Source organism: Macadamia integrifolia, chromosome 5 (genome assembly GCF_013358625.1).
Source record: "Macadamia integrifolia cultivar HAES 741 chromosome 5, SCU_Mint_v3, whole genome shotgun sequence".
Classification (NCBI taxonomy): Eukaryota; Viridiplantae; Streptophyta; class Magnoliopsida; order Proteales; family Proteaceae; genus Macadamia; species Macadamia integrifolia.
Genome location: NC_056561.1, coordinates 14572438 through 14587561, shown reverse-complemented (window position 1 = coordinate 14587561; position 15124 = coordinate 14572438). Strand labels below are relative to the sequence as shown.

Genomic DNA, 15124 nt, shown 5'->3' with positions numbered 1-15124 from the left:
CTTCTCGTAAGAAAGAAATAACGAATATAGAACCATAATGAACATAAAGTCTTGTAATACAATACAGGAGGAGCTTCCAGACATTTTTTTTTTTTTGGGAAGAAGGCAATAGTTCAATATTGAATATTCAAATGCTATAGAACCAAAATAGTGTTTCTAAAGGCGTGTGATCGTCAGGGAAATCAGAATATGTACATATCTGGTCATCCTCATAAACTAAAGGCTTGTGGTCGTCTGGGGGAATCAGAGACGCCTTATTTTCTAAATTACAAAGTTTCGCGATTTTGTCAAAAAAGCTGCAGCTAGGCTGGTTTCCCTAATGATACGGATGGAAGTAGCAACTTTATTGTCTAAGGGTCTAGCTATGTTGTCAAGAATGGAAGCTTTTTGGTAGAAGACCCACGTTGGGCAGGGTGGCAGCCTCTGAGACAAACTAAAGCTTTCATGGAGTCAATGTTAAGACATAGGCTAGTTAGCCTATGGTTAATGGTCTCTTGGCTTACCTTCTCAGCTCCCTTACATAATTGGTCTTCGTTTTCTATCTTTTTTATTTTACATATTGTAACAAACAATGATTTGGAAGAAAATGTTGTTACTCTAAAAACTCACACTTCCTTGTGCTGCCAACACTTGGAAATAATGCATCATTGGGAAGTTCTTGTTGGGGTGACCTGTTGATGTAGCCACATTTTTGCCAAAAAAAAAAAATGTAGAGTGATATAACCATCTCCGAACGGCTCTCTCCAATCACGTACGGCGCCCTAAACTACTGATCACCGGTGCTTGAAACCAGTTCCCGTCTCCGGCAGTGGCAGCAGTAGTAGGAGTTGAGCCCTAAACCAGAAAGGTAGGTATCATAACTAATCTCCCAGATTTCCCCTCTCCCATTTCCCCCCTTCCTCTGTCGCTGCCGTACTGCCTTATACATTTCCTTCCGCCGATCACCTATCTCCCCGATTTTCTCTCCTAATTTTCATCACCTATTTTCTATCTTGATTTTTTTCAGCTATTTTCTCCCCCGAAATTCCTTCTTGGACCGTCTCTACGGTTTCCCCTCCTTCTCTTTCCTTTTTACGCTTAGTCGACCCCCCTTCGCTGGCCTTATCTCATTCTCAACCGATCCCCTCACTCCAAATTTTTCTCTCTAGTCTTTGACCGACTCTCCCTACTGCCCCCTGAGAGTTGAACCCTACCAACCGACTGTTAGTTCGCCTCTCTATTTTAACCTCAACAGATTCCACCTCTTGCTATCCCTCCACCCACATAAACCTACACAACTCTCCCTTCCGTCCGATTCTCTCTCTTTACTCCACCTATATCGCCCAACTACATCTTTTCTCCGCCTTCTACCCACCTCCCCTGATAACTTCCCATTGCATCCTAGAACATATGCTTCCCTCCCAGATACCTACTTAAAAAAAAAAAAAAAAGTTTCGGGCTGCACACCACCTCTGTTGCCATTTGCTATTGCGCAACAACATACGGGGTTAGGGTTGTTTTGGCAGGGCACTGACTGGCATCCAAGCCACCATAGTTTGGAGTACCTTGAGTTGTAAGGGACACCCTCAATACTTTTCCCTTTATTTTATTTTCTTAATCTTAGGAAGTTTGTGTACTTACTTATAGCTGCCTTAGGCTACTCTTCTACTGTAGCCACCCTGTCTGATCTCTCTTTTTATGTGTGTTCTATGAGCATATTCGTGTCTTGTTGTGTGCATGCTATGTTGTTGGTAGATAGTATCGTATATGTTTGGTTGGCCTATTGAGTTGACGGATTGCATATATTGCATATTTGCTTCTTATCCCTAGTCATCCTAGTACTTATTTATCTATATTTGCCATAGTTGTCACGGCGCCAAGGCAAACCAAGGCGGTGGAGGGCTATCTAAGCGCTTAGGCGAGAAGCCCCGCCTTAAGGCGAACTAGGCGACAAGTGTTATTTTTTATTTTTCCTATTTTCTAACATTATTTAGTAAGTTATATATACCTTGCATCATAAAAAATCAGATTAAGCCACATCAAGTATTAAAAATCAACATTAGCCACATCAAACCATAAAAAATTAACATTAAGTCAGTTATAAAAAATCAACATTTAGAGAAATGCTCTTATTCTATAATAAGTTTGACTGGTCAAATGATTTTATTTTTACATGAGACTTTTTGTATTAGTTATAATTAAAACTTAAGTCTATTATTCTGGTGATGACAAGTTGCTTCAGCAAACTTATTTTAAGGCAATACTATTAAAATCGCCTGAATGAAAATAATTTTATGAATATCAAAACAAAATATTTTTTACCGGACTTTTGGTTTTTAACAATGTTTTAACATGATAGAATTTATAAAATTTTCATAATTGAGAAAAACCCTAGCATTTAAAAGTTGAAAATCGTCCCTATAACCAAAATCCAGTTTTTGTTCTTGGACTGGGGGGTTGACTTTTTATCCTTTTGGAATTTGATTTTTAAACTATTTTTATTGGATTCAAATAGGGGGTATTTGCTTATTTATGAATAATATCTTAAGTAAATGTAAATCATTTACTTGAATGATATTTGGCATAAATAAGTGCCGAAACAGAAAGCAACATGCAGTGCAACAAGGCGGCTGTCGCCTAGGCCCCAGGAAAACCGCCTGGACGCCTAGGCGTCGCCTAGGCGACGCCTTGGCGACGCCTTGACAACTATGATATTTGCATCTTTACTACTAGTGCGTCAGGTAGGCAGCTGACACCATATCTATTTATACCATCCAATCACTTGTGCATGAATCCTATTTTTATTTTACTACATGTTTGGCTACTTAATCCTTTTCTCGTACTGTTTATAGCATGTCTTCTGGTTCTAACCTTGTGGGTAAGCGTAGATTTAGATTTGCATCATGGAACATTGGATCTCTGACGGGTAAGAGTATGGAGTTGATTGACGTTATGCGGAAAAGAAGGATTAATGTTGCATGTATTCAAGAAACTAGATGGAAAGGTAGTAAGGCTAAAGTGTTGGATGACTTCAAGCTATGATACTTGGGAAGTGAAAGTGGGAGAGGGGGAATGAGGATAGTAGTTGACAGAGATCTTAAAAATGACGTTGTGGATGTTAATAGACTTGTAGATAGGATTCTCGCCATTAAATTGGTGCTTGGTGATGAGATTGTTAGCATAGTTTGCTCGTACACGCCCCAAGCAGGGCTTGATGACATGGTTAAGGTACAATTCTGGGAGCATATGGATGAGATGATGCAGGGTGTCGGGCAGGGGGAGAAAATTATTATTGGCGGGGACCTAATGGCCATGTGCGCAAGTATCGTAGAGGCTACGAAGTGGTGCATGGGGGATACGGAGTTGGGGAGAGGAATGTAGAGGGGACCTCAGTGTTGGACTTTGCGATAGCATATGACCTCTGCATTGCAAATACCTTTTTTTGAGAAAAAAGCAAATCTAGTTACTTATAAGAGTGGATTGCATGCAAGCCAAATTGATATCTTTATGACTAGAAGATCTACAGACTGCTTTGTAAAGATTGTAAGGTTATACCGGGAGAGAGTTAACTACACAACATCGACTGGTGGTCATGGATATGTAGTTTAGTATGAGGAAACACAAGAAGGCAATGCACTTATGCCCTAAAATAAATTGGGAAAAACTACACGGAGCGCCACAAAAATCCTTTACTGATAAGGTGATCGCACGAGGTACATGGGACTATGTGGGGAATACTAATGAGATGTGCACTACAATGACAACTAACATTAAGGAGGTGGCTAAAGAGGTCCTAGGTTTGACTAAGAGGGGTGGCGTACCCCTAGAGAGACCTGGTGGTGGAACAACGAGGTCTAGGCCGCCATTAAGACTAAGAAGGATTGTTTTAAGACTTGGCAGAGGACTAACGAGACTGAGGATAGAGCAAGATATCACACAGCTAGGAATGGGGCTAGGAAGATTGTGGGGAAAGCTAGGGTAAAGAAATATGGTGACTTATATGAAAACCTTTATACAAGGGAGGGAGAAAAAGAGATTTATAGGATAACTAAGGTAAGAGAAAGGATGAGCAGGGATTTGGATCATGTCAGATGCATCAAAAGTGAGGAAGGTAGAGTGTTAGTACGGAATGAAGACATTATGAGGAGATGGGGTGATTATTTTTGTAACCTACTAAATGGAGATACTGTGATTGATAAGGTGAACCCAGAGGTGGAGGGGTGTAGACATGACGCCGATACACCAAATGGGCATTCACTGCAAGTTGGTGAAACCGAGGTTAAAGAGGCCATGCGAAGGATGAATATAGGTAGAACTACGAGACCGGATGACATTCCAGTCGAAGTTTGTAAGAGCTTGGGAGGACATGGAGTGGCTTGGTTAACCAAGTTGTTTAACAAAATTTTGATTACAAAATTTATGCCAGATGAGTGGAGGAGAAGCATTGTGGTTCCGATTTATAAGAACAAAGGGGATGTCCAAAACTGCAATAACTATAGAAGCATAAAACTTATGAGCCACACCTTGAAACTATGGGAGAAGGTTATTGAAGCCCACCTAACAGAGGAATCTACGGCATCGGGGAACCAATTCGGTTTTATGCCAGGGAGATCCACAACAGAAGCTATTTACCTTGTAATGAGGCTTATGGAAGTTTTTAGAGCCCACAGTAGGGACCTCCATATGGTTTTTATTGACCTGGAGAAAGCATACGATAGAGCACTGAGAGAGTTAATTTGGCTGGTCCTAGAGAAGAGAAGGGGTAAGATTAACTATGTAGATATAATTAAGGACATGTACGAGGGAGTGGTGACGAGTGTCAAAACGATAGAGGGGCAATGAAACGAATTTCCAATCACAATTGGGTTACACCAAGAATCTGCTCTAAGTCCTTATTTGTTTGCACTTATTATGGATGATCTAACCAGACACATCCAAGGCTCGATTCTGTGGTGTATGCTATTTGCTGATGATATTGTGCTGATCGTTGAAACTGTGGATGGGATTAATACTAAACTGGAGCTATGGAGATCAAGCTTGGAATCAAGAGGTTTTAGGTTAAGTAGAACGAAGACTGATTATATGACGTGCCCCTTCAGTCAATCTAGAGGAGGGGAGGGAGTGGTAAAGCTAGGGGAACAGGAACTACCCCGGAGGGACTGTTTTAAATGCTTGGGGTCTATCATTGATAAAGAGGGGGATATAGAGGATGATGTTGCCTATAGGGTTAAAGTGGAGTGGATGAGGTGGCGAGGTGCGGCGGGAGTGTTATATGACAAAAGAATACCTATTAGACTAAAGGAAAAATTTTATAGGACAATTATACAACCAGTTATGATGTATGGAGCAGAATGCTGGGCAGTCAAGAAGAGTACTTTGAATAAACTGAGTGTAGCGGAGATGAGAATGTTGAGAGGCTTGTGCGGTAAGACCAGGAGAGATAGGGTAAGGAATGAACATATTAGAAATGATTTAGGGGTTACACCAATCTAAGACAAACTCTGTGAGAGCCGTTTGAGGTGGTATGGCCATGTCCAATGGAGACCTATGGAGGCCCAGTAAAGAAGAGTGACCAGATTCACTTGGAGGGAGCTAGAAAAGGTTGGGGCAGGCCTAAGATGACTATTAACGAAGTAGTTTGAAAAGATATGCAAAGCGTAGGGCTCGACCCTAGTATGCCTTCGGATAGAGTTGCGTGGAGGACAAGGTCCCGTGTTGCTGACTCCCTATGGGGGATGTTTCCATGATGCGTCTCTCTATGCTGTTGTACCTTCATCTATTATCCCCATGTTTATTCTTTTTAACCTATCCTTTATGCTTCTTTACTTTCTATTTTGCATACTGGATCCATGTAGCCGACCCCATTCAGTTGGGATAAGGTTATGATTGTTTTTGTTGTTGTTGGGAAGTTCTTGTTGGGCCGGATAGTTTAGGGCTGGTCCCATGTATGACCTTTGATAAACCTTTTCGGGGGGCAAGAATCCATGTTCCCAATTCCTTTTAGGTGAGATTTTCTGGTTTTTTTTTAGGGGGGGGTTGCGCTGCTCCTTTCCTTTTTCTTCTACTTTTCTTTTGTCGTCTTTGGTCGGATCCATGTAGCCGACCCATTTAGTTAGTTTAGGTCTTTAGGCTGAGTTGTTGTTGTTGTTGTTGGGAAGTCCTTGTTGATTTCAGATGCTTTGCAATCCAGGCTTTCCTAAAATGTGTCTGAACTCTAGGCTTCATTTTACACCTTAAAGTAGACTGAACACACAATGCTCAGGGAATAAGTCTCCCATTGGGCTTCTTCCCTCCATAGGTTTTTTGAAAACCTCACTGCTGCCCATTCCCCATGCCATGTCTAAGCAGTTATGACATTGCATGGGTTAATACGGGTTTTACTGTTTCAAGGACATGAGAATAAACATATTGATCTGTAAAGTCCAATCCTTCAGTTAGTAAACCATACATACTTTGGCTTATTTGCAAATGGCATGAGGTTTGTTTCCCATTGGAACCCTCTATGCCTCTAAAGCCAATTAGCTAAGTAAGTGTGATGGAGTCCACTAATCAGCAAGTTGAACTCATTACCCAATGATATGATTGAATGTACTAGATTACAGTAAAAACCCCCCTTTTACAGTATCCACAGGGCAGCGTTAAGCCTCTAAATAAGGCCAACAGCATAGGGAATCAGCTCTAAGATTAAACCCGAAAGAATGTCCCAGTTCATAGGCCTGATCTAACACTTAACAATAAGGTTGCTGTATTGGCACCTTGCTGCCCGAATTAGAAACCATTAACAAACCCTTTGATCCCTATTAAAATCACTGTCAAATTAGCAAAAACTGTCCCAAGTATGACCTCAGATAGTGCCGTTTGGAGGGCAAGGATCCATGCAGCTGACCCTATTCAGATTCACCTATGGCCTTGGTCAGGTCTCTCACTGACCTTGGTCCCTTGCCATAATTGTGATTGAATCTCACAACATCGAAGCAAAAGCTTCTTTTTGTCAAACCTTAATTCATTGGGCTAGGATTCCTAATGTAAGGTAGGTTCACCCTGAGCTATAACTCACCAAGTATGGGGCTAATTGGTCGATAGATGTATAGAATGTGACCTAAAGGCCCTCCCAATCTGGTTTGCAGATTGGCTGTTGGGGAGCAGTAGCACAGTAACCAGAAGTTCAACTGCAAATCAGGGTTTGAGTAGCTCAGTAGGGAGAAATCCTGTAGCTCCCAAACCAAGCTTTGATAGCCTGCAGCTCTGGTCGAAGGGCTCTTTTGGGGGCCTGAAGCAACCTTCAAAAGGGTTCCAGCAGATGGAGATCTGTGAGATATGAGAAATTGATCTCAGTTAAAACCCTGATCCTTGCTGAAATTGATCCTTCCTCTTGGCCGTCTTCAAGGCTGTTTCAATGGGTGATCTTCTGTTCTTCAATATGTCTTCCAATAGTGCTGGCTCTATTCAAGGCTGCTTCAATGGGTGATCTTCTGTTCTTCAATAGGTCTTCCAATAGCGCTCAAACATTCTCTCACAATAATCAAACATAGAAGAAAATAAAAAAAAGAAAGAGAATCGATGGAGGGGTGGAAGAGAATAATGGAATGGGTATCTCAACCCTTGGGTTTTGGGTATCACACCCCTCATTGGGTTAGGCATCTTACCTCTCAGATAAAGCTTTCCCAGCCCTGTGTGTAACTCAAATTTTCATTAATCAAATCTGTCTCAAACTTACAATCGATGGGCCCCTTATAGGCATACATAACTTGGACAACAAACAGAAAAGGAAACTAAAAGCTGGAAATAAACTTCCTATCTTGAACTCTAACTTGCTAACCATGTAGGAGTAATTTAGAAACTGAAAACTGAAATTAAAAAGGAAGCTAACTTGAGACAAAAAGCAAACTAAATTCAATAATCAAAATGGAAACTAAGCTAGCCGGCCAATTCGATGGAGCTGTTGGAGCCTTCTCATGGAGCTGAATAAGGGGCATCTGTGAAGATCTTCTAGGAGATTCTTTTGAGATCAAACTTGCTGAGAAAGGATGCCACCAAGGGAGGAGTTTGCTGTTTGCCTGCTGCACTCAAGTTCCAAGAATGGAAACTAAATCTGTAATATGGGATGCTGGACAGCTGGTTCGATGGTGCTAACAGGGAATTCCTAGAGGCTGAAAAAGGACAGGTTCGATGGCCCCTTGAGGGCTGGAGCTTGGCTGCAAAGTTGGCCCAATTTTGGCCCAACATGGGCTGGTTCTTTGGGTGACTCGACCCATCTACATCAATTCCCCTACTCTTATTTTTAATATTGAAGTGGTCTACTACCAAAAAGAAACTCTCTATGCATGGAGATTGCTTAGTCTCTAGGAAAGAAAATAAAAATAGATTCTTTGCTATTTCAAGAAATAATTACTTACTAATTTGGCTGTTACAGGACATAGAAACTTATTGACTTAATTGCTATAACTGAATAACTAAGAATCAACTGTAATGATTTTGTTGAGGTTTTTAGTGAGTGCGGTGTTAATGATTTAAGGTCCAATATTATGTTCATGTGGAGCAATAAAAGGAGTGGTGAGGCTTGGATTTCTTGTGGGCTTGGATTTCTTGTGAGCTTGATAGAGTTCTTGTGAATGAAGCTTGGCTCTCTTCCTTCCGTTGTCCCATTTCTCTTTGGAGCCTCCTGGTATTTCTGACCACTCCCCTATATCTTTGCATGTTAAGCCTTATACCTCTTTTGGTCCAAAACCTTTCAAATATTTTGATATTTGGTCTTCTCACCCCTCCTCTCTTCCCACTGTAAAAGTGGCCCGGGATAAGCCAATCCATATTTTATCCTCTCCCCTCATTGCCTTTGCTAGAAAGCTCCGGAATGGTAAATGTGCCCTTAAAATTTGAAACCCTAGGAATATCTCCTTTCAGGTTACAGATTTTAAAGGAAAGTTATCAGATATTCAGTTGAGGCTTTAAATTGATTCCTAGAATTTTTCCCTTGGTGAAGAACAAAAGGCGGTCTTCTTGGCTCTCCTCTTGCTCATGAAGAAAGTTTTGTTTGCCAAAAATCAAGAATCATGTGGCTTCAGCTTGAGGACTTTAATTCGGCTTATTTCCACAGATCTATGAAGTTGAGAATCAATGTCAACTCCTTTCCTATGTTTGTGGATTTAGATGGTTCCTCTCTTCATCATGTGGATGCCATAAAATTTGAAGCAGTCAATTAGTTTAAGGGCCTTTTGAATAATTTCATTCCTGGGAACTTGCTCAACAACCTCAGTGTTGTTCCCTCCTAGGAAATTATTGGTGCTGTGCATTCTCTCAAGGCTAACAGAGCTCCTGGTATGGATGGCTTTAGTTTGAGTTTTTATTTAGCCTCTTAGGATATTACAAAAAATGATCTTATCAAGGCTATCCAGAGTTTCTTCTTCAACCCCAGCCAGATCAAATGTATTAACCATACCTTTCTTTGCTTGATTTCCAAGAAGGATGGTGGTTCTTCCATGACTGATTTTAGATCCGTTGCTCTATGTAACCTTCTTTATAAGTTTATTGCCAAGGTACTTGCCATCAGACTCAAGGCAGTGGTTGATTTGCTTGTTAGTGACAATCAATCTGCTTTCCTCCTTGGTAGATGTATTTTTCGGATAATGTTCTTCTTTTTAATGAGATTGTTAGGGAATTCGACAGAAAATCTCATCAACCTATTGCTCTTATGATGATTGATAGTCACAAAGCTTTTGACTCTTTGAGGCGGGATTATATCTCTCAGGTTATGCTTAAAATGGGATTCCGCTTGGCCTTTGTTCATTGGGTTTATTGTTGTATCTCATCTCCAAGCTTCTTTGTTTTGGTCAATGGTAGTCCGATTGGTTATTTTGGTTTTAATGTGGGTATCAGGCAGAGATGCCCCTTTCCCATATGTATACACTTTGCTCCTTGAAGTGCTTTCCAGAGGCATTCAATGTTTTACGAATCAACAATTTCTCCCATCCCAAAGTGTAAGACTATCAATCTTTTTTCTAATTTAGATTTTGTGGATGATCTCATGTTTTTCTCCGAAGCTGTCATTGGTTCCTTCGAGACCATCCTGCCCTTCTTGTAGTCCTTTGAAGCCCTCTCGGGTCTCTGGATTAATCTTGTTCTATTCTTTTTCGGGCTGGGGTTTTGGATTCTATGGAAGCTTCTTTGATTGAAAAGACGAGTTTCTCTATTTGTCATCTTCCAGGCAAGTATCTAGATTTAGCTTTGATTCCAAGAAAAGGTTTCAATTATGGAAATGCAAGCTTCTCTCCTTTTTGGGGCGTTTTGTCCTTATCATATATGTGCTTCAGTCTTTTTATATTTAATAGTCAAGCATTTATGGTTTAGCCGTATAGTCTACTATCAAGATTCTGGAGCCTCTTATGTCTTCTTTGGAAAGGTAAAGATTCCTCTAGATTTCTTCATCTCATTAGTTGGACTATTGCGTTCCTCCCTATGGAGGAGGGTGGTTTGGCTTAGAAATGCGTAAAAGAGGTGAATTCAGCTGGTAATTTCCCACATTTCGACGGTATCCCTGGAATCTGATACCAAATAACATGTGACTTTTTAAAAGTCATTGGTTTCGACAGGTATCGACCAAAATTCTCACATTTCGATCGAAATGTGCGAAATTTCGAGTGGACCAATAGGGAAACCTTCTTAAACCAAGCCTTTTTATTTCAAAATTTCGACCCTCTGCCCATATGTCGTCTTCTCTATGAAGTGGGAAACTTCGAAAATACTCAAGATTTTGCCCTTATGCCATCAAATCTTCATTCTAAGCTTGGATTTTGTACATTCATGGCAAATCTACCCAAGAAAGGGAGCTTGGACAAAAAAGGTAAGTCCCATCTTCCCCAAAACTTATTTTTTTATACAATATAATTGGAAATAGAGTAGAATGATGTAAATTTTTTATCTGTTGGTTAGAATGACCCAATCTACGCGTTCATGGTGTCCAATTTTTCTCTTGCATGTCAATTCCTCGACACTCTACTTGGAATTGAGTGTTGAGTTGGAGTTTCGAGTGTTGAGTCTGTTGACTGATGAGACTTGAGAGACAACTCACAATTATATAATATTATTATTTATTTTGGATCGTTTACATTATGTTTTGTTTGTTTTAAACTTTTAATAATGTATTTTACATTTTTAGTAACTTATATATGTACTTATGTAGTATAGTTTCAGTTAACAACTCAACCGTACATTAGCAAACTTTGGTCAACACAAGTATGACATGAGGTGTTTTTCCCATGAAACTAATTATGTGAATGTGAGAAATGTCTAAAATAGGACGTACACAAAAAATTAGGCAGAAATAAAAAAAAACACATTTTGGGTGTCGAAAACAAAGTTTCCATCAAACCTGAAAAATTTCCCTCGTTTCCTCAAAATTTCCCGGAATTCTGAAATTTTGGTCTCTTCAAGGGTCCAGTTCAAGTCGAAACCTGTTATTTTGAACCTTGGCTGGTATCGTTAAGTTGATTTGGAAGGTTGCAACCTAGGAGAAAAGTATTTAGGTTGATTGGATCTGGTTTGGGCTTGTTCATTTAGATTTTATATGGACTGATCCTGTTCCTTCTGACCCCTCCTGGGTCTGACATCAGATTATTCTCTCAGGCCTACAGTTCTAGAGTCCATTCACGATCTCATTGCTAATGGCCTATCATATCTCTTTGGCTTTATCATTGGCATCCTATGGAATCCTCCAGAATTGGGTTAGTGTAAGAACTATATATGGATCAGGCCTTCCTAAGAATTTGATGGTTGCTGATATTCTTAGTTCTGGTAATTGGTCCCTGCTGGCTTCCTCTTCCCTGATCCTGAACGGTGCGTGGAATGCTTTACCCCATTTTGTTAGAAGACCTTTGGGTAGAGGTGACTCCATTGCTTGGTCCTCTTCCTCTTTAGGTCTGTTTAGTTCTTTGGGTGCTTGGGATTTCATTCGGACTTGTGGCCCTCTTGTTCCTTGGCAGAAGCTTGTTTGGTTCAAACATGACATCACTCATCGTTGCTTCACTATTTGGAGGGCTTTCTCCTTTTCTTAGTCCTTTCTTATCGATCGCCAGATCGCTGTCTCTCCATTCTGCTGCCTATGCTGGAGTGCCCTTGAAGACGTGGATCATCTATTTTTTGATTGCCCTTTCTATTTGGAAAGTAGTTCTTGCCAAATGTAGGCCAAGAAATCATAGAATCCTCCCTTTTTCACAGGGAATGAATGTGGGTGGATATGTCATTTGTCGGTTCTATTGTTTGTGATGTTGTGGGAAAGCTCGCCTTCAATGCTGCCATCAATAAGATTGGGATGGAAAGAAACGTAAGGAAATGGACTTCCAAATCTAGTTCTCTTCGTAGATTTGGTAGTCCATCTCTGAGATCTCTAAGTTTTGTATTAACTCCCCAAGGAACAGACATATTGTTGTTTCCGGAGATCTCTCCCATTCTCTTCTTAATCCAAATAGTATTCCAGCAAGATATTCTAAGATCCACGCATGATCTTCCAAGAGGGGCCCACTAGATCTTGATGCAGATTAATTACCAAACTATGCTTGTTTTATTAGGAATAAGCCTAGGGTTGGGTTGTATATGTGTTGGGCCTTCAGTCCATGTGGTTTGGAGTGTATTGGGCCACTCTTATGAGTCTAAAAGAGGGGCTCTAAGATTGAGTACGGGATTACTAGTTTGTTCATTATTTTCCTTTTTAGATGGGATTATTTAGTTTCTAATTTCAGTACGTAATTAGTTTCTAATTTCAGTTCCTAGTTAGTTTCTAATTTCTTATTTCCTAGTTTCTATTTTTAATTGTAGTAACTAGACTTGTGTTTATTTAGTTTCCTATTTCAGTTTTTGAAACTAAAAGTAGTTTCTATTTCTTGTAATTACCCCATCATTATTATAAATAAAGGAGAGAGCTCCCATTAAGCTCACGATTTTAAGAACAACAAAAACTTTGCTGCTGCTGTTGCAATATCTCTGCTGAGATGCTTCTTGTGTTTGATCAAGAACAATGGGGCTGGTGTTTGATCCAGTCGACACTTTGCGGCGAGAAGTTCGGGTGGATCTTCATATTTCTTGTTTTCTTATTGTTCTTACTTTCATTCAGCCACTCAGGTAAGGTTCTAATCTGTCTACAGATTTTTTGGGTTGAAGTTCTCTGTTTTAAACACTACTGCCTTATTATGTTTTGGGAGTTCTGGCCATCGGATGGCCCTATGATTTTGGTTGAGTGTTAGCTTGACCCAGAAGGGAACTCAATCCGAATTTGGTGCTGATCAGACCGTGGGTTTGTTTGTTATGGGATTTTCTTCAGTTCTGGCCGATTATGAATTCTGCCCAGATTTGAATTCTGGTTTCTATTTTGTTTTGCTGAAAGCTGTTGACTATATAATCTAGTGTTTGGCCTCTTAAGTTGGTGGATTGCGACAGTATTTCCTTGGCTGTTTGTTCATTATAGTGTTCCTGCAACTGTTGATTTCAACTGTCGGAATTCTACCCTGTTATATCAGTTTAATATTAGTCTGCTGTGGATTATTGTGGAGGTTATGTGGTTGTTCTTTGGTTTAAACTTTCCTGCAGTTTGGGTCTAGTTTGGTTTGTCAGATCTAGTCCTATATTAGATCTTTTAGAGAACATATACGCATATGCAGGATCTGGCTTGAACTGGGACTATAAAGTGGTTCAAAGTTGAGTCAAGACCAACCGCAATCTCTGTCTTTCTTCGTCTTTCAACCATGATCTGCTCAAGGGGTATTTCTCTATAAGATATTTCCCATGTGTTAACCACTTCCCTACAAAGGCAAACCATCTCGCAACTTTATTGGGATCCACTCCCTTTTATTTTTCTGATTCCCCTAAGGCTCTATCTGGTTGCATGGGAAATAATGGGAAGGGAAGGAAATAGAGTAGAAACATTTTGAATTTACTACCTAACATTTTGCGTTACTGAAAGGTAGACTCAATGAGTTTCCTGAATGGAATAGGGTCGAAATCCTAGTCGAAACCAAAATCTTGAACCTGGAGTATAAATATACTGTACATTCTACCCACATCTGTATTCAATGTAGACATTATGTATATAAATAACCTAAATAAGTACTATTTTTCTTGTATCAATAAGGTTGTTATCTGAAAAGATTAGCCGACTTGAGAGCTATTGTAAACATTATGTCATTTAGCAGTTTTGGTGTTGTGCTTGATTGATATTAGTTTACATTTGAATAATGTTGTTGGCTGTGGAGATGTGTTTGACATGGGGTTAACCTGTCCAAATTTTAAGGATATACTTGTCTTTGTTAGTTTTAAATGTAAGAGTTCCAACCTCTCTTTTCATGCCACTAATTAATATTTTATGGCAATATGCAGTTTGAAGTCAATATTCACCAGTTTTTCAAGGGATACTCAGAGGGTCGAAGCTATGATAATAAGTGGCCTACAATTTTAAAACTGAAAGACTGGCCCCCATCAGATTTTTTTGAGAAGCGGTTACCAAGGCATGGTGCAGAATTTATCAGTGCTTTGCCATTTCAAGAATACACCCATCCCGACTCTGGTATTCTTAATCTTGCTGTAAAATTGCCCAAGAAGTGCTTGAAACCAGACCTTGGGCCAAAGTCATATATTGCTTATGGATTTCCTGAAGAGTTGGGCCGTGGAGACTCGGTTACCAAGCTTCATTGTGACATGTCTGATGCGGTATGCTTGGTTTCTCTTTATTTCTGATGTCTTATTTCTGGTGTAGAACGTGCATACGTATCTGATAGCAGGAAGTGATTGTTTTTTCTTTATTATCCCTCAGGCCCATCTTAGTTTATTTCCCACCTAGGTAAACTTGTGAGGCAAAGTTAGTGCCATTGGGTGATCTTGATCATCTCATCAACCATTCTGATTGTATGGCCAGGATAAAGAAACGGGATAAGTCGGACAGAAAGCCAACAAATTAATTAGTTTTTGAAGAATTTGACTTGTTGATTCTTGGTTTTTGGATCTCCTCGGTTGTGCTGATTTAGCTGCAAGTCTTTTCACACTCATTTTGACATGTGTGTGATGCTCATCCTGTTTCTATGTACCTTTCTTCTTCCCGCCTCCTCTTTGGTGGTCGTCAGATGGCTTGGTGGATCCTTGGCATAGTTGTCAAGGTGTTGCCTAG

The 15124-nt window shown here is 40.0% G+C and overlaps 1 protein-coding gene across 5 annotated transcripts in view; it reads left to right on the top strand.

The window, feature by feature from the left end:
* The window catches only part of LOC122078741 (lysine-specific demethylase JMJ25-like), a 77147-nt gene that overhangs the window by 35956 nt on the left and 26067 nt on the right, over nt 1–15124 (top strand). For all 5 annotated transcript variants that reach the window (XM_042644848.1, XM_042644847.1, XM_042644849.1 and 2 more), the window contains one exon: nt 14341–14670. In XM_042644848.1, coding sequence (XP_042500782.1) covers nt 14341–14670 — 330 coding nt within the window. The remainder of the gene's footprint in view (nt 1–14340; nt 14671–15124) is intronic.